General features: G+C 40.3%; 1 protein-coding gene and 4 non-coding genes across 5 annotated transcripts in view; 4 read left to right on the top strand and 1 right to left on the bottom strand.

The window, feature by feature from the left end:
• The window catches only part of DNAJC5B (DnaJ heat shock protein family (Hsp40) member C5 beta), a 57,376-nt gene extending 56,617 nt beyond the window's left edge, over window positions 1–759 (top strand). Inside the window, exon 4 of the mRNA XM_045789149.2 lies at window positions 665–759. Coding sequence (XP_045645105.1) covers window positions 665–759 — 95 coding nt within the window. The remainder of the gene's footprint in view (window positions 1–664) is intronic.
• Window positions 760–15,069: 14,310 nt separating this feature from the next.
• Window positions 15,070–15,142, bottom strand: TRNAR-ACG (transfer RNA arginine (anticodon ACG)). The gene has a single exon. It is a non-coding gene; the product is annotated as a tRNA-Arg (tRNA).
• Window positions 15,143–15,500: 358 nt separating this feature from the next.
• TRNAY-GUA (transfer RNA tyrosine (anticodon GUA)) lies at window positions 15,501–15,593 on the top strand. The gene is made up of 2 exons: window positions 15,501–15,537; window positions 15,558–15,593. It is a non-coding gene; the product is annotated as a tRNA-Tyr (tRNA).
• A 523-nt stretch (window positions 15,594–16,116) lies between these two features.
• TRNAY-GUA (transfer RNA tyrosine (anticodon GUA)) lies at window positions 16,117–16,206 on the top strand. The gene is given in 2 exon segments: window positions 16,117–16,153; window positions 16,171–16,206. It is a non-coding gene; the product is annotated as a tRNA-Tyr (tRNA).
• Window positions 16,207–16,330: 124 nt separating this feature from the next.
• Window positions 16,331–16,403, top strand: TRNAA-AGC (transfer RNA alanine (anticodon AGC)). Its single transcript has one exon. It is a non-coding gene; the product is annotated as a tRNA-Ala (tRNA).
• The last annotated feature ends 5,194 nt before the right edge of the window (window positions 16,404–21,597 follow it).

Below are 21,597 nucleotides of genomic sequence, written 5' to 3'. Positions count from 1 at the left end.
CTGTCAGCTTGCAGTTTCTTAGAACATATAGATACTTAAATTTGGTCTACCAATATGTGTGTTCATTGGCTTACCATTAAATATTTGTAGGGGAGCTCTTTCCTCTTTTATCTCAGCACCAAAACTCAAGACTAACCAATTTCCTTGTAGACTTAGGGGTATGATGATTTAGAGAGTGCATAACCATTTTTGATACTAGCTTTATGTGGGGAGCTTCCTATTAGACTTCATCTAAGCACACTCTGGGCTTTGACCTCTCTCCCAACCAGGGCCATATATGTAATTGTACACTGAACAACTTTAGGGGGCATTTTTAATACAGATATACACTAGGGTCTATATGACACATATGGTGGACCTGTCCTCATTCCCACAAGATGGTGAAAACTAAAGCTCAAGTTCACCAGGTTCAGCAATTGCCTCAAGTTGAAAGCCGGGTTCATTGCTTTAGTTTTATAATTCTATAACTGATGGAACTTAACTGAAGAGTAAAGACAATGCCTCCTCCCTTTTGAAGTCCTTTAAAGGGCAGGCATCCTCAATATCTTATGAAATGAATTGGTTTGCCAATCATCATTTCAATAAAAATATCCACCACTTGCCCCATTAAAGGAAATGTAACATGATCAGAGGGTGTTTATTGCTTTGCTTTGTTTATTTTTAGATGTGGACTTTCCAGTTGTTCTCCAGCCTACAAATGCAAATGAGAAAACACAGCTAATCAGAGAAGGACCTCGAAGTTATTGCACTGACTCTTAATATTGAGACCATTGAGGGTCCACAGTACCCCTTCTTGGTTCAGCCATGTCTCCAGGTGGTCATGGGTGGGGCAGGGTAGGGGGCATGAAATTCTGTGAACTTTTCCACATTCGTATTTTATTTTTTAGGTTAGGGAAAGATGATTGCTACATAATTTTCTCAGTATGCAGTCTCACTCTTTGAGTAGAATTCCTAATGAAACACATTCCATTTTGATGAATAAAAGCCTGAAGAGTTGTTTTATGCTCCTTGCATGAAGATGGTGGCACTGGACAGGCTTTATGAGTCTGCCCTTTATGTGACACAGATCTAATTCCTTGCAGACTAAAGTAGCGTTCCAAACAGAAGCCACTTTTCATCTTTTAACTGAATGCAATATTCCTATCTGCCACAAATATCGTCAGCAAAATATACGTGGAAACTTAAGAGGAATTTTTTTTGTGTGTGGAGAGTTTTCCCTGTCAATATTTAATATGGCTACAGAAATATTTCAAGAGGCAGGAAGAAATTATTAGGTAAAAAAGACAAATCACTTAATTTTAAAGTATATCTTTGAAAGAGTAAAAGCTGTCATTTATTGAAAACTGATGAGTAAAACCAGGAAGAAACAGGTTTTGCGTACTTTCAGACTGGCATAAAGAAACAAAAACAAAATTTCAACCTGGTCAAATGTTATAAATGATCCAGAAAATCATACTGAGCCCAAACCAGCCCCCCAAAATATGTTGACCATTTTTAAGTAAAAACAATTTTTGTACAACTGACCTAGATTAGACAGAGTAAGGGAAAGAAACATATAGGGTAAAAGGTAGAATTCTGAACTCTACAGCCTAACTTTAGATTTAAAGGCATATCATTTACCACGGTTTTGGTAGGAACAATTACACTGACCAGAAAATGCTCAGCTCTGTGCATGTTGAACAATTAAGCTCAAAGGTCATGTCTGCATTTACTGTTTGATCCTTACATTCATTATGTGGTCAAAGCCATGTCCTAAAGCCATGTTCTAAAATAGTACAGAAAGTGTTTGTTTTTTCTGAGCTCTTGATATAATATTGCAGTTTTCAAGATCTTGTTATGTTTTTATATAATATTGCATGAAATGCCATTTTCTTTTTTGTTTCTTATTCCCACCACCACCAAATTATAGTCAAATGAGCCTAAAATATACATTGTAAATGAAAATTGGTGTTACAGCTCTGACAGTTCTGAAGTCATTAAAACTCTGCTTTAAGTTTTTGAGTTATTGGAATTTTTTTAAATCGACAATCAACTAGGAAAAGCCCTGGTTGGAAAGTTAGGAAATCTGGTTCTAATCTAAACTCTCACTACCTAGCCCTGTGACCAAGTGAGATGAGAATTATATGGCTAATTGCTCTATGACTCCATTTTCCTATTTGCTCTGACCACCTTCCAAGTTGCTATGAGACAAGATGAAATAGCTGAGGTAAAATCACTCTACAAAGTCAAGTGTTTGACAAATATGAGGTGGATTTACATGAATTTGTATATGTCTAGACACAAATATAATGTGACTCCTTATGTGGGTAACTCTTACCCAACAAAGCCCATGAAGATACCTAGTACGAACAGTGACCAGCAAGTGCCCGGAGCTCTGTATTCAACAAACAAGTGCTACTTTCCATTTGAAGGGAACGTAAGATAAATAGCCCTGTCTGTGGATAATTTGAGCCACTACATTTCCTTCCTGGAGTCTTTTTAAGCAAAAAGGTCAGGCCTATTTTTGAACTGCAACCTGTAAATCACAAAGTTCCTTTTTCTCTCCCAGACCTCATTTTTCTTGCATGGAATTTTTTACTTCTACTCCCAGCTTGTCCAGAGAGCTGGTACAAGAGTAGAAAATGAGAACAGGGCATGAATCAGAATCAGATGGTGGAATTAAGTTCATAAAGGGGTTCTTGTTAATGTTCCCCACAAAGGGCTAATTACTGGTTACAGTGATGTGTGGGAAATGTTAAGGACATGAATGTGTATGAATGAGGAAATGAATCTACAGAATGCCCCTTAGCTACATAGAAACAAGGATCAACTCTTCATCTGAGGAGAGGCCACTCAGGCATCATGTGGGGGTCAACAGAAGCTGCCATCCAGAGTCACCTGTGGTTATTCTGAATCCATAAGCATCCTAGCAGAGAAGCACCAAGAAGAAACATGCTCACCATGAACCAGCACTTCAATGGCTTACCACCTAGTCCTGGGCTTTAGGTTACCAGAGCAAGGGATTTTGTGTAAGGTTTCAAAGTCATCCATTAATTTTTTGCTGTTTTACATATGAACATAATTCAAAAATGTATGCATTTTTCTTTACCAAAATACACAGGGTAATTCTTTGAGAATAAATGACATTCTTATTTCTACATTTTAAATGGTATGGATGCTGAAACGCATTTGATGTTTCCTAGCCTGGAAATACACACCCACCTGGTCGTGCACTGTTTGATTTTTTGAACTACACAGAGGGTTCCAATTAGGGCTACATAATCTTTGTGGCTGGCACAATGATGCCCCCTCTGAGATTTACTTATTCTAATTACCAGAACCAGTAACTATATCACCTTTTGTGGCAAAAGGCACTTTGCAGATTGTTAAGGATTCTGAGATAGGGAGATTATCCTGGATTATCCAAGTGGGCATGATCTAATCACATGGCTCCTCAAAAATGGAGAACCTTTCCTGGCTGAGAGAGATGTGACCATAGGAGAATGGCCAGAGATATGCTTTGAAGTTAGAGGAGGAAAGGGGCCATAAACCAAGGTATGCCGGCAACCTCTAAAAGCTGGAAAACTGAAATGGATTCTGCTCTAGAGCCTCCAAAAAAGGCAATGCAGCCCTGCCACCACCTTGATTTTTGCCCGGTGACACCCGTGTCAAACTTGTGGGCTTCAGATTGTACGAGTTTAACAGTGAGTCAGTGCACCTCACTAGTTTATTGCCCTCACTCCTTATTCTAGATTTGGTGGGGTTTTTTTCATTCCTTTATCCTGAGCGTCTAACTTCATTTTCTCCTCTGTCCCTTCCTTTCCCTGTTTCTCAGTACTCCATCTCCTTCCTTGTTCTCCCTTCTCCCACTCCTACCTTTCTTCCAGTTGACCCTCACCCCTCTGTTTTAGAGTCCTAATCTCTCTGCTGGCCACTATCAACTCCATCTCTGCATTTACTGGTCTTTTACATAAACTGAACTATCGTAAATCTACCCCCAACGAGTGGGGCAAGGAGAGAGAGCAAATCCAGGTAACAATACTCTTAAAGGAAATTCGAGAACAAATAATCATGATGCTAACAGACCAAAGGGGAACAGATGTATTTTTCAAACAATTCTGAGTGTATTAACAAACAGAAATAATTCCTATTGACCACATTCATTATTTGAATGCACGGCAAGGTAATTCGAGACATTAATTTTGTTTTGTCCTTAGTCAGACTCAAAGGAATGAGGGCTCTCCTTCTGAAATTCATTTTTAAAAGGTCACTTCCCTGTTACCATGACCTTGGAGGATAAAAACAAAGGTAGACACCTGGAAAACCACCACCCAGGCTTTTGTTTGGGTGCTTGGGCTGTTAGAAGGGCTGTTAGAAAGATATACGCTGAAATTTGAGGAAGAGAAGTAGCCCCAACATGAGGGACCTCTAGATTAAAGATGGGTTTGGGAGTTTTGGGGGGACTTCCCAGAGTACCCCAGACTTGTGTCTCTGTTAGAGTAGGCGCTTAGTTAGATTCTAACAGGACATCTGAAGCCCAGCAATGAGGAAGCCATGGCCAGCTATCAAGAAAGTCAGAGGCCTGTCCTGGCAGCATTTCACAAGAAACCAGATCAAACCATGCAGGCCCAAGGTAGTGGGTGCCATGACAGGAAACTCCTGATCAAATAAGGAAGAAAAGGCCAAAGCACTGCTTCCAAGAAATCCCTGCCCCAAGTAAGGAATATTCCACTCCCTAGTTTGCAACCGTTAATAAATGATAGAAACCCACACCCCAGGGTGTGAAGCTCTCTCTTCAGGTCACCTGCTCTAACACCTGGAGAATATACTTGAGCTTTAATAAACTTTCCCACTTGTGTCACTCATCCACTGTGTTGTGTCTGTCCTTGAACTCTTTCTCATGAGGAGACCAAGAATCTTCAGCATCACCTTTGTGATGGGTTGGGTCAAGGCCCACGGGCCCAGGGTCTCCCCAGTTCACTGGCAACATGCCCGCAGGGGAGAGCCCCTCTGATGGGATAGCACTTGAATGCCTGGTGACAAAATTAAATCTTGGCTCCTTGCCATAACAAAAGATTACCGTACCTACACCTGGCCCCTCAAAGGAACCATGTAGGGTTGGACACAGAGCAACCAGGAGCTGGACTAAGATGAGGGTCTGGAAACGTACTTGGAGGAGGAAGACAGAAACCCTGAGGACCCCATACATCCTTAGGAAGTGGGGGGAAGGGCTGACTCTCAAAATGTGGCTGAGGTGAAATTTCTCACTACCTCGTTAAACTTCAGCTCTGAGTCAGGATTAAATTAATTTAGAACATATAATGTATTTAGACCATGAAGAGACTTCACCAAGATCTTTTCTCAAATGTCACTTCTTCATAGCCTTTTCTAGACCATCCTGCCTCGAACTGTATCCCACCCCAAGCTTCCTATTCTATAATTTTTTCCTTAGTACCTTTCACTAACCTACTTTTTAATCTTGCTTATTGTCTGTCTCCCACACCATGAAGGCAAAGATTTTTAGCTGTTTTTGTGTCCTGCTGAATCCCCAGTGCTTAAAAGAATGCCTGACACATGACAGACAGCCTGGGAATATTTGTTAAGTGAGTAAATGTTTAACCTGTGTCACAGAAGAGAGAAATTCCTACCTGCTAGAAATGCAAAGGCCGCTAGAATCGTTAGTTTTTAGGGAGGTTTAGTATATTAATTTTTTGCATATTAATATGAACAATTTAATATAAAAGTAATGGTAGCTTGGCACCCAATCAAGCCTCTGACCCAATTACAGAGTTATCTTTTTTTTTTTTTTTAAGATTTTATTTATTTATTTGACAGAGATAGAGACAGCCAGTGAGAGAGGGAACACAAGCAGGGGGAGTGGGAGAGGAAGAAGCAGGCTCCCAGCGGAGCCTGATGTGGGGCTCGATCCCATAACGCCACGCCCTGAGCCGAAGGCAGACGCTTAACCACTGTGCCACCCAGGCGCCCCCAGAGTTATCTTTTTAACAAATTTCAGCACCTGCCCTCCCTTACTCCTCATTGATATGAAGGCAAATCCACCTCCAGAGCAGCAGTCCTCCTTCAATGAAGAAAAACCTTTATTTGAGAAACACAATCCTCCTCTCCAAAACCCCTCTTTTTCCAGCCTGCACTCCTCCTAAGAACCTAAATAACATTTACCTGTTTATTAGTTCTGAGCAGTTCTAGACTACAAAGGGCCGGAAATTTAGATTAAATCATGTATAACCAGTTTCTGTATAATAAAGCCATTTCCAAACTGCAGAGGGCTCAAATTAGCAGTGCTTTGCCCAATGACATCTTAGAGTCAGAGTTTACATCTGTGTTTTGGGCAGCGCTAAAAACGAAGTAGGAGCTAATAAATACCTGTTGATTAATTGATTCATTCTTACAACATATGCCATTTCTGAGAAAAGCCTTTCTCCAAAAAGAGACCTAAACATGCTCAGTGTCAAATGAATGGGAGTGATACAACTTTCTGGAATGTTCACGCTGTTCAGGGCTGTCCCCAAGAAGCAAAACTAAATTCCCAGAATCAAAGCGACAGTAACAGTACAGCTGTTAACACATTCTGCTCGTTGCTGGGGCTGCCAACCCAGCTTTCTAATAGCTGCAAATCTTATCATCAACTTCTTCAATGCCTGAGAGCCCCTCAGGCACATCCTTGTTCCCAGGCCCAGGAAGAGGGGATCTTACCTGGTGAAGGTTTTATCCTTCTCAGTAAGCTGCTCTAGTACCCAAATAATCTCCACTCCTGAAATGTGGTCCAGATTCATCTCTTCTCAGAGATCTACAATGCACTTCCTTTTCTGGTGAAAAATAATTGGGGGAAAATTTTAGTGCAGATTTCCACTTTGGGAATGAAATTCCAAAATTTTCTTTAATTTTTTTTTTTTTTTTTTTAAGAATGATCTATTCAGGCATGTATACATTAGCTATTTACCGAACTGGCATTTTTCAGGATTATTTTTTATAATTGCAGAAAGCAATATTTCAAAGCTAACCTAGGTTTAAAAGAAACAGATGAAAGCTCTCAGGAACTGAAACATACAATCAATATATAGATTAACTTAGTAGCATAACAGTTTTATATAAAACGCCTTCATTTCAAAAGTTTCTTTATTGTATTTAGCATGAAATTTATTTTTGTAAGATTTTTGTATTTATTCATTTGAGAGAGAGCACCTACTTGCAGGGGGGAGGGTCAGAGGGAGAGGGAGAAGCAGACTCCCCACTGAGTAGGGCACCTGACATGGGGCTTGATTCCAGGACCCACCCCCCCAATCATGACCTGGGCCGAAGCCAGCCACTTAACTGAGCCACCCAGGCGCCCCTGGGATTTATTTCTTAAGCACAACATATAGCATACTCAGAAAGTAAAATTTTAGCTACCAAAACCTGAAAGATACAGGTTATTCTGAATAAGAGGGTAAAGTTTCAATAGAAAATACAAACGATTCACTTCACTGCTTGTCTTCTGCTTTTCTTTGTTCTCTCTTCTCTAGCACATCCCTCCCCCAGACTAAAGGATTCAAAAGGAAGTGGGAAGTGATGGTTTTTAGGATCATAGGAGCATTGGTATTTGAACAAGATTATTTATTTTTTTCATGAATTAAAAATAAATCTGTCAAATGAACAGTAATAATCAATAGTCCTAGTGCTTAGTACCTGGCACTGCCCGAAGAGCTTATTAGCTTTATATATTTTATATTTATATATTCACTTAATATACTATCTGTGGGACAAGTACCATCAGCATTATCACTCCCCATTTCCAGACTAACAAACTAAACCACAGAAAGTTTAAGTAACTCAGCCAAGATCCCCCAGCTACTAAGGGGTAGAGCAGGCCAGTCCTCAAATCCATGGTATTAACAGCTGCACTATTATTGCCCCTCTCAGTGGTGATCTTATATTTCCAACTACATTTGTCCTTCCTGAAAACTAACCCTCTCCACATCCCTGCTCAACTCCTTCCCAGAGTTCTCTTATTTTCAAAAGAATACTCACTCCATTTATTATATACCTTTTCTCTTTAGCTGCCCTTTGTACCTTAAGATTCCTCTAGGTAATCACCCTTTCTTAATTCTCAGTGCCTTCCTCAAAAGCAAATCCTCAAAGACTCAAAACGCCCAGATTTGAAAGAGCAAATTCCCAAACACTTCCTCTGTCTCTGCTTCCTCTTCCCTCCCCCTCCTCCCTGCAGCATTTCTTTACTTGAGAAGCCTGTGTGGCCTTTGTAGCTGTCTGCCACCTTCCCTTGTCTGGCCAATGAATAACTGCAACATTAATCAAATGAGTGAAAAGCTGGATTTTCATTTTCATTTTAAAAGTGATTCTAGAATAGTTGATATTAGTAAACAATCCCGACTAAAAATTCTGGTAAATAGCAAACATATATAGGACACTTACTATGTGCCAGACACTATTCTAAGTGCTCGATATAGATTACTTCATTTAAGCCTCACAGCAAACCTATGAAGTTGGTACTATTATTTCTCATTTCACAGATGGGAAAATTGGAGCCGTTAATTAACCTGTAACTTTAATAACATGACAACCAGCATTTGGATTCAGGTAGTCCAGCTCTAGCGTCTGTCTGCTTAATTACTACACCACCCTGGCACCGTAAGACATTTGAATTCTGTAAAGTTAGATACAACTACTTATTTAATATCAAAACAGGGCTTATACTCAATATACTTGAATTTGTCCCTCCCCCACTAAAAGTGAATACCATAGGCCTATAAATCCAAGTTAATACATTCTATTCCATTATTCTGATTCCATAAGGTGGGGATGAGAACATTTGCTATTATATATAAAAATAAGGCATTTCAATATCACTCACACAATAGGATGTATAACCTTTTCATGACTTTATCTATTCATAATAAAAGTGAAATTATACTCAATTTCTCCATTCTACAAAATAAGGTACAAGTTATGAAGTTTCTATTAGTAAAAATACACCATTATTTTTGTCAGATGTCTAAATTAGCAATCCTTTATTATTTCTTCATAGGAAATACAACTTGGCAAACAAATACTTTCTAAAGGAACTGGAACTTTGTCTCCCACCATTTAAAATAAATGCATGTCTGTGTGTTTTGCAGCAATTTATTTTGTTTCTGGGAGTCTATGTCAATTTGCCATTGTGAAAAGCACAGTACCCTCCACACTCTGGATATTTTTTCCTTTGGCATCACCACTGTTGAGCCTACTCTATATATATCATTTATTGTCAACTTACTGTCTGTCTGTCCTTCAAAATGTGTGTTCCATTAGAGTAGAAATTTGTGGATTTTTTGCTTACTGCTGCATCTCCAGCACTAGAACATATGTATCTGGCACATAGTAGAGACTCAATAAATGTTTAGTAAAGGAATAAAGATGAATCTCTGAAGAAAATCTCCCTGCAACATCTTTTCCCAGCCCCAGCCATCACCACCCCGCCCCCAAACCATACCTTTGGGAAAGATACCATATGAACAACATGACAGTTCTACTTTTCCTGAGTGGGAAAGACTGCAGATGAACTTGAGGTCTTATGGAGCCCTGGGAATTGGATAGGTCAGTCTTGCAATCTCCCTGTAGTACAAATGGTTCCTATTAACCTCCTAAATGGAGGTAGGGGGCTGAGGGCTAGTCTCATTAAGATCTTTTGACATAGTGATTCTTCATATAATTCAAGATTTAATTTGGCCTGATAATACTATTAATCCTCATTATTCAGATTCCATATTTTGCAAATTTCCCTACTTGCTAAAATTTATTTCATGGTCATTAACCAATAATATATCTTAAATAAGGTATCTACACAGTAACCCATAAAACACATACTGATCTCTTAAGAAAAATGTTGTGAGCGGAGGCCCACAGGAACTTAACCTTGGATTTCCCCTAGGAGCAATGGTTCAGTCTTCACTAAACCACTGTTTATGGTGACTGTTATAGAACCTAACTATCGCAAAGAACACAAATCCACTGCATCTCCCCCAGAGTTCTCCAGAATGGTTTCCTTTCTGACCTTGGAAATGCTATCTCTGCGGTTTCTTGCAACAAGCAAATGTTCTCATTCCAATCTTCTGGAATCCTTCTTGGAGACAGTACACGTTTACAGAAGGCCGTGGATGAGCACTGAGTAAACCTGAGTTCAGCCCTGCTCCTCCAATCTGGAGAATTATCCTGAAGAAATTATTTAACATTTCTTGGTAGAGCTTCCTGACCTGTGGAATGGTGTCCTCATCTGAAAGGAAGAACTTGAAAGTTCTTTCATGTGCCTATGTGTGAAGTATTTTCAAGCTGAACAATGTTTTCTTCCTTCAGATCTCAGGATAGTGTGAATAACTTTTACGGAGCACCACTGTTAGTTAACAAATCTTAGGAATTTGATCTTTGAATTCTAGAGATAAGAAGAGAGTTCCCTTTAATAAATGGAACACTGCTACTCCCAGAATGTCCTGGTCATTGCCTAACTTCAGAATTGGCCTTTTGACCTCCTTCCTCCTAGGAAGCAGTCCAGCAGTCCAGTCTCTCTAACTCAGCTGTCCAACTGAGGACAGGAAGACCAACTAGTGCTAAGGAGAATCCTAGCTGGTGATTTAGGAGATCTGAGATCTCATCTGCCATTACTCAACTCTGTTCCTGAAAGTCAGTCATTTCATATCTTTGGTTATCAGTTCCTTCACTTCCAATCCATTTTTATTAGATGACAATTACGAAACTGTCTGCCCCACACGTTATATAAAATTACTTGCATACAGTTAAACAAAAATGCAAATACCAAAGAATGCAGAAAAGAAAGCAAATTTCTTTTTCCTCACCAATCCTGTATTAGTTTCCTAGGGCTGCCTCAAAAAATACCATAGACTGCATGTCTTAAACAACAGAAATGTATTTTCTCACAGTTGTGGAGGCTAGAAGTCCAAGATCAAGGTTTCAGCAGGTTTGATTACTTCTGAGGCCTCTCTCCTCGGCTTACAGATGGCCACCTTCTTGCTGTGTATTCACATGGTTGTCTCTCCATTCTTGCAAATGTCTGGTGTTTCCCTCTGTGTCCTAGTCTCTTATAAGAACAGTAGTCATATTGGATAAGGGCCCACCCTAATGACCTCATTTAAATCTAATTACCTTTTTAAAGGTCCCTATGTCCAGATACAGTCACATTCTGAGGTACTGGGGGTTAGGGCTTCAGTAATAGAATTTGGAGATGGGTATGGGAAAATTAGTCCATAATATATGCCATCAACCTCTCAAAATTGTACCACATTTTAGTTTGCTTTATATTTGGACCATGAATTCTTTATAAAGCTCTTTGTATTTTTTTTTTCCAGAAATTTCTAATTATCTTTGGCTTGCAAAAATGACATGCTTTACAGTATCTCTAAAGTCTTCCTGGTCCTTAATGACTTAACTATTGTGAAAGAATCCACCTTCTTCTCGAAAGATCATCTTCTTAGAGTCCCCTGACCCTTTTGGTTTTTTCCTAATTTGTCCTGATTGCTTTTTTGCCTGCTGCATCACTGCCAACCTGGGACTTGAGTTCCTTGCTTGGTTCCCTTTTTTCTTAAATCCTATGTTCTCCTCTTTCTTGTATTCTTCCCCCCCACCCTTTGTTGTTGTCAGCTTTTGCTTCCTACAGAACACCATCAGTATAACATCTTCAAGGAATGTTTATCTTCTGTCTCACAAAAGAATCATAGGATTTAAATTTTATGACACCTCACAAGTGTGACCTATTTGTTCTCATAGATGATTGCTACCTTGATTGATTATACAATTCTGGGTTCAAAATTATTTCCCCACAGAACTTCAAGGGTCTTGCTCTACTGTGTTCTAGCATCCATCATTGCTGAGAAGCCTGATTATAATCTGATTCTCGTTCCTTTGTAGCTAGCCTGTTTGTTGTCCCCATCTCTGAAAGCCTTTAGGGTTTCATCTTTATCCTCAAAGATTTTACATTTCACTAGGCTGTCCAGGCACGGTTGTTTTTCATTCATTATATTTGGATGGCACTTTTGATCTGATGACTAATGTCTTTCTTCCACTCCTTCCCATGCGTTTTCTCTACTTTCTCTTTCTGGAACTCAAAAGCCTTGTGTCTTCTGGGCCTATCCCCCATGCTTTTATATTTTCTGCTCTCTATATTTTTGTTTCCTGGCAGGTGTTTTCCATTCTATCTTCTATATCTCCAAATTTGATCTTTAGCCCTGACCAATATGTTATTTTGCACTTTGGCAAACTCTTTTAGTTTTCAAGAACTCAACTATTTTCTCATTGCTCCTTTTTTAATATCACCTTCTACTGGTTTTTATTACTGTAATAGCCTCTTAGATGTCCCTAAGGATATCAATTAGCAATTCAAAAACAGTTCTGTACTATTTCTTGCATTATCTGTTTCCTTTTGAATCAGTTGTGGTGTATTTATCTTGGATTTTCTTTTTTAAGTTGTTTCCTCTCAAATGTCTGGTAGATATTTGTTCATATTCATGAATAAAGGACTACACTGGTTTGTGTCTGTAAAATGGCTGGCCCTACAGACATGCAGGCTTTTACATTAATGGTGCACAAGAGGAAATAGCCACGCTGCCCTCAGATCCCCCAAACTACTAACTCAAGGAGAGTTGCACTCTGAGAATGGGGTGGGGTGGGGTGGCTTTTCTTTCTCTCCATGTCAATTATTATTAGGCTCTACTCTGCCACTCTCCCCAGCCTTATCTACTCTGCTTAAGCAGTTCTCCAGGCAGCTCCACCTGGGACAAATACACCAGCAGCTGCAAAACGTTGTGGGCCTTTTGACCCTTGTACGGTTACCTTTGTGCCTGGAGCTTCTTGAGAGCTCCACGGGGAGAATAGTTCTGTCTGCTAGCTTCTAGAATGTGTACTCTGAGCTGTGTGTTTCTCCATCCTGGCTTATGTGTCTACATAACCTCTTTTGCATTCCACATCCCAGAAATTATTTAAAATCTCAGGTTAGCTCATTGTAACTACCGTTGTCTTTCATGCTGCGTTGACTTTTTTTCTTTTTATCTTTATTAGCTTTTCACTGGAATCTCAGGAAGAAGGAGTGCAATATGTGCCCAACTATATGCCTATAGGTGAGCTAGCCTTGAGGGCTGCATGTAATCCTGACCCCTGGACACAGTTCGGGGATTAAGGGTGAGCATCTAACTGAGGCCAGAACAACGAACGGTTTTGCAGTCAGGATTGAGAAAGAGAAAGGAGTCTCCGGTTGATAGACATCTTAGTCTATTTAAGCTGCTGTAACGACATACCCCAGACTGGGTAGCTTATAAACAATAGATAATTTTGTTTCTCACAGTTTTGGAGGCTGGAAATCCAAGACCAGGACGCCAGCACGATCAGGTTCTGGTGAAGACCCTCTTCCAAGGTTGCAGGCTGCTGAACTTCTATCTCACGGTGCCCACCCAGTGGAGGGGAGGGGGGATTTCTCAGATGCCTCCTTTTTAAGGGCACTCTCCACCTTCTTGTCCTAATTACCCCTCACAGGCCCCACCTGCTAATACCATCACCTTGAGCATTAGGTTTTCAACATGAATTTGGCTGTGTGGCAGGGAAAGATACAAACAGTTGATCTACAGCAATAGATTGTGAGGGGAAACCATCAGGAATTTGGGGGGGGGGGGTAGCACCGTGTTGCCAACTGTGAGCACTAGAGAAATACAGAGAGGCACCGAGAGAAAAACCTTAGGGAAGCCCAGTTACATTTCCTTCTTGGGTTCCCATCGTAATAATTGTCTGTCTGATTTACATTAGCTCTGTGTGAATTTCTGTCACAGTAAGAGAGCCAGAAATCACACACCATCTTGGTCCTCTTGGAGGGTGTTACTTTGGCTGGCTGCTGGGGAAAAAGCACAAGAAGGAGATAGACCAGGAAGCCCGAGTTTCTCCCACAGTGCGATGATGGCCATGTCCTTAACCTCTGCAAATAATAAACCCCTTGTAAAGTGAGGAGAAAGTAGGAATAAGATGGAGGCTCTTTCCTTGTAGTCTAATTTTAAAGGTTCTGTCAACAAACTTGGGGGAAGAGGTGCAATATATGTCCCCAACTTCCCACAGAGGTAATTTTTTTTAATTCTAAAGAAACACTATGTAACTTTAAACATGTATCAGCTTGCTACGTTCAAAAATGGCAAAATGTTCACTGGGAAACAAAAATAAAACCCACCATCATTTTGTTCAAATGGTCTGTACTTGTGTCCCTGGATCCCCCAATTTTTAGCTTCTTTAACCGTTTGTATAGCCTTAAGGAAGCTGCTTTCCCACTTAAAGACTAGTCCTTTCCCCCAACTCCACTTTTTCTCTTCCCTAATTTATCTCTTCCCCTATTTCACATTTTATTAAAGCTTTTACTTTTGGGAATTGCTGTCTTACCTTTAAGAGATTTAAGAAATAATTCTAAACTACCCCCCACAAATAAGATCAATAACTTCAAAATAAAAACTCAATTTGTTCAAACCCACATTACACCCTCTTGGTTAAAAGACCCTTGAGGGCAGAACCCAAGTCACTAGATGGTTTTTACCCTGTGCTTACAACCGAGGAGGGGCTCAGAACCCTTAAGATGAAATGTAAAACAGGAACAGGATCAAAAAGACATCGTAAATAACCTTAACTTTCTTTCCTCTGCCATGTCGGGGATGTGCGTGGGCACTTTCTCTAGTGACTCAGTGACTTTAGTCTTCAACTATCTTCAGAGACCCGAAGAAGGAAGCAGCAGCAGAAGCAGCCTTGGGATTTCAACCAGCTTCATCACGGGGACTGCAGGCTTCACTTCCCGGATCCCTCACCTGGCTTCCCACCTGGAGCCTCTGAGCCGCTCACCCCCCAGCTTTTCCCAGCCGGGGCCGCAACGCTCTCGGGGGCAGCCTGGGGCGCGGCCGCCGCAGCGTCTCGTTAATGCTCGAGAGTTCGAAGGGGTGGTACTGGTACCGACGCGCAACAGCTTTCTGAACTCAAAGTGCGATAAAATACTTCTGGCATTTGTGATTTGATGAACCCTTAAGAAGTAATAATCTTTGGTTTTTAAAATCTATTGTAACAAAAGTCCGAGCCAGGCAGGAGTCGAACCTACAATCTTCTGATCCGTAGTCAGACGCGTTATCCATTGCGCCACTGGCCCTCCACACGAAGAGAAACTGAGGGGATGTACAGATTACAGAGTGGTAAGGCCACACTCGACAATCACCCCAGCGCAGGGTAGTACAGGAAAAGCAAAGGAACGTGGCGTCGGATTCTCTGAGCCTCAGCACCCCCAGCCCTAGACACACAAGAAAGGGGCCTCTTTCCTCGGTGGGTCAGGGTCCCACGAGGTGGAGCCGGGTTGTCTTTCTGCGCACGCGTGAAACAATTCACAGGCTTTCGCTCCCTTCCCCGCCCCGTTCCTCAATTACGCATGCTCTATTCGACTTCTAACCGGCGGCTGTACTTACTCGAGTTCCTGAGTTTGAATCTCAAGGGGCACAAAAAGTTTGCCCGTCCCTTCGATAGCTCAGCTGGTAGAGCGGAGGACTGTAGCTGACTTCCTGGCGAGAGACATCCTTAGGTCGCTGGTTCGATTCCGGCTCGAAGGAGACAACATGCTCTTTTTTTTGTTTTGTTTTTTTTAATACCAACTTTGTATGATTTACGGCCCGTTCCACGGGTCCCCTTCCCTAATACACATAACATTCCAACGAACAGTTGGAAATGCTTGCGCTTTCGCTCCAGTTTTGGCCTACGGCGGTACCCCCCGTGTGAAATCTTTTGTGAATCACCCTAACCTGCGGTCCTAGTAAACGCCGAAGTGAGTCTGCGCTCGGCGGGGCGGCTGCTGGGCCACACGGCCTTCTGCTTGTCTCTAAACCGTCTTCGGCGTTTCGCGAGTCCCCTGGGCACAGAGAAAAGCCCCGAGCCAGCCGCTGGCCCTTTTCCTCAGAGCTCTGGAGAGCGGGCACCGCGAGCGCTCGTTCCAGCTGCCGTGAGGAGACGGGGTTTCGCTAGAAGGATACCTTATGGTCAACAAATCTGGGAGTCACAAAAGAAACGCGGTGGAAACCACACGAACCTTAGAGAGTAAGAATTATGAAGTAAAGTCGACGCCCCGCCATCCCGCTCCCTTCGATAGCTCAGCTGGTAGAGCGGAGGACTGTAGGCGCTGTGCCCGTGGCCATCCTTAGGTCGCTGGTTCGATTCCGGCTCGAAGGAGAGAGGTTGCTAATTTTGCTATTTTGGCCTTAGCTGTAAGGCTTGATCAAGAAAAATATAGTTTCCGTTTCTAAATGCTCTGACCTCTCTCTAGTGGAAGAGATAACCAGCCGTGCCCAGCGGTGGGGGATTAGCTCAAATGGTAGAGCGCTCGCTTAGCATGCGAGAGGTAGCGGGATCGATGCCCGCATCCTCCAGTTCTTTTCTCTTCCCCCTGCGGTAGTTTTTCTTTTGATTCTCATTCAATTCGAAGTAGAACTTGAAGTCAGCCATCGGACAAGCGAGAGGTGGGACGAGCTTGAGGTTACCGCTCCCTAAAACTTCCCAGACAGGGGATAATGGGTGCTGATAGTTTATTCTCACAACTTAAAAATCTTAGACCCATTTACTTTGGGAAGTTCACCAAACTGGTTCTTTTTCTGTCCAAAAACGGCTACGGATTGCAGTTAACATCTGTGCCCCTCTCTGTGATTTGTGATTGTTCGCTGCACTTCCAGAAACCCATCTGATACTAAACTGCCCATATTTAGGGGGAGCTGACAGAAAAACAAAACAACACAAAAAAACATAGAACTTGGAAAAAGGACGCTGGCTGCCTTAAACTTACATTGAGCCGAGGAAGTGAGAACCATTCGGCTTCATCTCAACTGAGCTCAGTGGAGTGTCCCGCTAGTAGGATAGGATAAAGCAAGGGGGGTACGGGAAGAGAGGTGAGGAAGTGGAGAGCGGCCTTAAACCCAGAGGCTTGCTACTTGAGGAGAGTTCTAATGCCATTTTCCTCCTGCGAAGTAATTGTGGAGAATTGGAGACCAGCGCTGAAAAGGAATTAAATGAAAGAAAGAAAAAAAAAAAAGATCTATTTATTGAGCATAGTCTATTTTGTTAAAGACAAAACAAAAAATAAATACACACACACTCACCAAAAGATTCAGAAATTGAGCAGATTGCACACAAAGGCTTTTCGGGTAAATTCTCCCTATTCTAATTTATTAGAATATAGGCACTGAAAAGCTGTTGAAACATTATGCAGTTCTTAACACAAAACATACATTTTCAAAGACAAAGACAACAGAAATATTACCTTTTTTGAGGATTACAATTAATAAGTGACAATTCTTTTATCTCATGTTCCTTTTAGTGTTCTAGGCAAACTGCACGTTTTTGTTACCAATGTGTACAACCTGCCACATTTTATTGGTATATCTTTCCTTTTCTAGGACAGTCTCCATTTTTATCTCATTTTACTCATTTCAATAAAGTATTTAAATTGAGTGTATAGTGATTCATTTAAAATATATCATTATTTTCATGAAAATAAATTTCCAAATAGGAAAAGGAATACTTTTATCAGATGATATGTCCCAGTTTTAGTTGAGATTATGAGTGCTCTAACTGACTGACTGGAGGAGCTAGCAGTAAAATTATAAATGACTATAAGAGCAAGAAATGGATAATAAGTGGAAGTAATACTCCCAATATCCAGGTGGAGAGCACATGTTCAGGGCCAGTGAGCTGGGCAAGAACTCAAACAACATCTCAGGATTAGCAACTCAGGTGTGGAATGGAATTCCTATCAAAAGTCTAAAGGTATAAGCTGAGAGGCAGTGTTGCACATAGTCATGTGGGCTGTGAAATCTGATGGCCTTTCTTGGCTTTCACATTCCCTAGCCAAGTGACATTAGGCAAGTTGCTTGACATCTTGGTGCTTCACTTTCCTTGTTTGTTAAATAGGGGTGATAAAAATGGTACCTACTTTTAATTGAGATGTAACATGTAAAGCCCATATTACAGGGCCTGGCACATAGTAAACATACTATAAACATTAGCTGTTATTAGTGTATATGATCAGTACCATAAAAGGAAGGCCTGGAGGGAATATTCTGAGGGTTTGCATGTGTGCTTCTACAAATATATATGGAAGTGCAGGAAAGAGATGTTTGGATCTACTGTGGAGGGAAAGTAGAACAATCCTAAAAATACAAAATAATAGTTACATAAATTATGGTATGACTATTTAATGGAGCATACATAACCATTGAAATTATACTTCTTAAGAAATATTGACATGGGAAATGTTAATCAAATACTAATTTAATAAATTGGGTACCAGGCAATATAAACAATAACAATATAAACAAGCATTATCTGTTGAAAAGACTGAAGAATGCACTAGAATATTAATAGCAGTGATCTTTAGATAATAACATTACTGTAATTTTTTTCTTCTTTAAAATTATAAAATATTTTTTAATTTCTGTAACAAACATTTATAAGTTTTATTTGACAATATAAGATGCATTTTTAAAAAATAATAGCTAACAGCACTTCCTATAAGCCAAGCACAGTTCTAGTTACTTTACATGTATTAACTCCTATGTTTTTTCAAAAAGAAAACACCAGGCCCAGATGGCTTCTGTGGTGAATTCTACCAAACAATTAAGGAAGAAATAATACCAAGTATACACAGACTTTCAGAAAATTGAAGAAGATGGAATGCTGTCCAACTTAATCTATGAAACCAACATTATCCTGATCCCAAATCCACACAAACACATTACGAAAAAATAAAACTACAGACCAGTGTCCTTCATGAAAATAGATGCAAAAATCTTAAACAAAATTTTAGCCAGTTAAACTCAACAATTCATAAAAAGGAAAATACATCATGACCAAATGGAATTTATTCCAAGAATACAAGGCTAGTTCAACATTCAAAAATCAACATAGCTCATCATGGTAAACAGGCTAAAGAAAAGTAACCACGTGATCATTTCAGTAGATGCAGAAAAAGCATTTGATGAGATTCCACGTCCATTCCTGAGTTTGAAAACTATCAGCAAACGGAAGGGAAAGGAACTTCCTCAACCTGATAAAGGCTTCCATGAAAAACACACACTTAATACAACACACTTAATATTAATAATATGAATGCTTTTCTCCCAAGATCAGGAACAAAGCAAGGATGTTCGTTTCGAGGTTTTTAGCCAGTACAATAAGGCAAGAAAAAAAAGTAAAAGACCTCCAGATTGGAAAGGAGGAAGTAAAACTATCTCTATTCACAGATATCTCATTTTTTAAAATATTGATTATATGTTGAAATAATAGTTTATATTTTGGGGGTGTTAAATAAAATCTTTTAATAACATTAATATCATTTGTTTCTGTTTTTTAACGTGGCTACTAGAAATTTAAAGTTATACATATGTCTTATACTTGTCACTCACATCTTATTTCTACTGGAAAGATAGGTCAGAGAGGTAGGTAGGAGCCAGATCATGTCAGGCCTTAGAGACCACAGTGAGGATTAATGTTTTTTATTCCACGGGTAATAGGACCATTAGTGAGATTTAAATAGGGAGTGACATATGAGAAACAGATTGCAGAAAGCAAGAGTGAATTCAGAAAAATCAATCAGGAGACTGAGGTGGAGGGAAGGTGAGGCAGGTTGTGTGTGCTGAGAGTGGAGTCAAGAAGGGCCAGGGGTTCAGTCATGACAATTGGGAAGGCCTTAGGCTAAAGTATTTGCTACTAGTTGGGACAGTCACTGTTCATTTCTGGCATGTGAATTATGCCAAGAAATGTTCAGAGAAAAGTAAAATATGTTAATTTTCTAACATATCCTCAGAGATACTTATGATGAATTAAAATGCATAAACAAAAAAAATTAAAAAAAATAAAATAAAATGCATAAACAACAGATTTGGAGGAGTAATTATCAAGAAGAAAAACTTACAGCCAGAAGTTTGCAAACTATCTCATGAAAGAAATGCCATAGTGTTAGCTTTTGTAAAGTACTTTTCAAGTTGATTCATTTCTCTTTGATTTTAGATTTTGTAAAATGTTTCTTTTCATTAAAAATTTTTAAAATCACATATCCAAGTTGCCTATTGCCAGACAGACAGCTAAACTGAAGAGACTGACAACGGAGACAGAAGAAAAATGTTAAGTATTTTGTAGATATCATGAGTTGAGTCCTTGGTGTAAAAAGATTGCAAGAATCCTTTTACTGGAAAGAGAGTTCTGGGTTATATTTTTTTCAAGTAACTTATAAAGTTGGTTAGAAAATGCTTTTCTAACTCACACCCTGAGCCCCAGAATACCAAAATAACATACTGTACATATGTCTTCTGTGGTCAGATGGGTTATATCTAGCAGCACTGATCAACAGAGCCTGGCTCTTAGAACACCAGCTCATCTAAATCCTGAATGAAGTGCTGCCTTCTCCCCACTGGTCATGTATTAGTGTTCTCACTAACGGAGGGAGGGAGCGAGAGTGGGATGGTTGGATGGATGGATGGATGGAAGGAACAGTTGGGTATTGCAGGGAAGAATTAATAACATCACTGTCTTAGTGTAAGAGGACCTGGTCAGCACAATACTAAGCATTGGTCTTTGTTTTGGCATGGAATTAAAGTGATTTTCAAGAGATGTAACCAGGGCTGGAGTTGACCTGAAAGTCCCGATTCACTCATGCCCTCGTGTTCCAGGCTAACTAAACCTCCTTTTTAAGCGGTTCCTAATTCTCTGCCTCCACATCCCCACCATCTGGCGTTCTTTCCCTGTTTTAATGTCTTAGCCACCAACTTTCTCACTTCCAGTGGATACAAGAAGGAAGAATTCTCCTTCCTCTCTACCTTAGATGTTGAGCCGGAAGCAAGATCAGCATTCTAGTGCCTTTTGTTTTCTCTTCCTTCCAGCAGGGCTGCTCTGCCTCTGCCTCACTGCTTTGCTTCAAATCGTATCGATTTTTTTACCTCTTTTTAGCCCACCTTCCATTTGACCTTAAGTCTGCTACTCTGTTTGAGGAAGGACTAGCTCCTTGAGCTAAGCCTTGATTATTTTCAAGTACCTGTATTTGCAATTACCTATGCTAAAGAGACAAAGAGAACGTGGGTAAATGAAATGCTAAGAACATTCTGGTTCCCTAGCTCTCTTCTAATGCCTCCAACTCCCAGAATGGTCTTTCTTGTTTTGCAAGTTAGGATGAAGAGTTGATGTCGCTCTCCTAACTATTCTGGGGTTAGAAATTCATATCATTCTGCCCAGGAAGTATAAAATCCACTAAAAGAAGGAGACCCTGTTCCTGTTAGAGAATCCTTTAAATACACTCCCATTTTCTCCCAAGATTTTTTTTATATCACATATTCTAGAGCTGGTTGTTTAGTATGGTAACCACTAGCCACCTATGGTTGTTTAAACGTAAGTTTAAATTACATAAAATTTACAACTCAGATCCCAAGTTGCATTATACACATTTCAAGTACTCAATAGTCACCTGTGTCTAGAAGTTACACAGTACAGATAGAGAACATTTACATCATTACAGAAAATTCTAATGGAGAGTGTGCTGTAGAGCGTGGGTGTGGTATAGCTTAGTGGGTGAGGTCATGG

The sequence above is a fragment of the Ursus americanus genome, chromosome 9 (assembly GCF_024610735.1).
Source record: "Ursus americanus isolate L20-20 chromosome 9, mUrsAme1.1.p, whole genome shotgun sequence".
NCBI classification, from domain to species: Eukaryota; Metazoa; Chordata; class Mammalia; order Carnivora; family Ursidae; genus Ursus; species Ursus americanus.
This window is presented reverse-complemented; position numbering and strand designations above follow the sequence as displayed.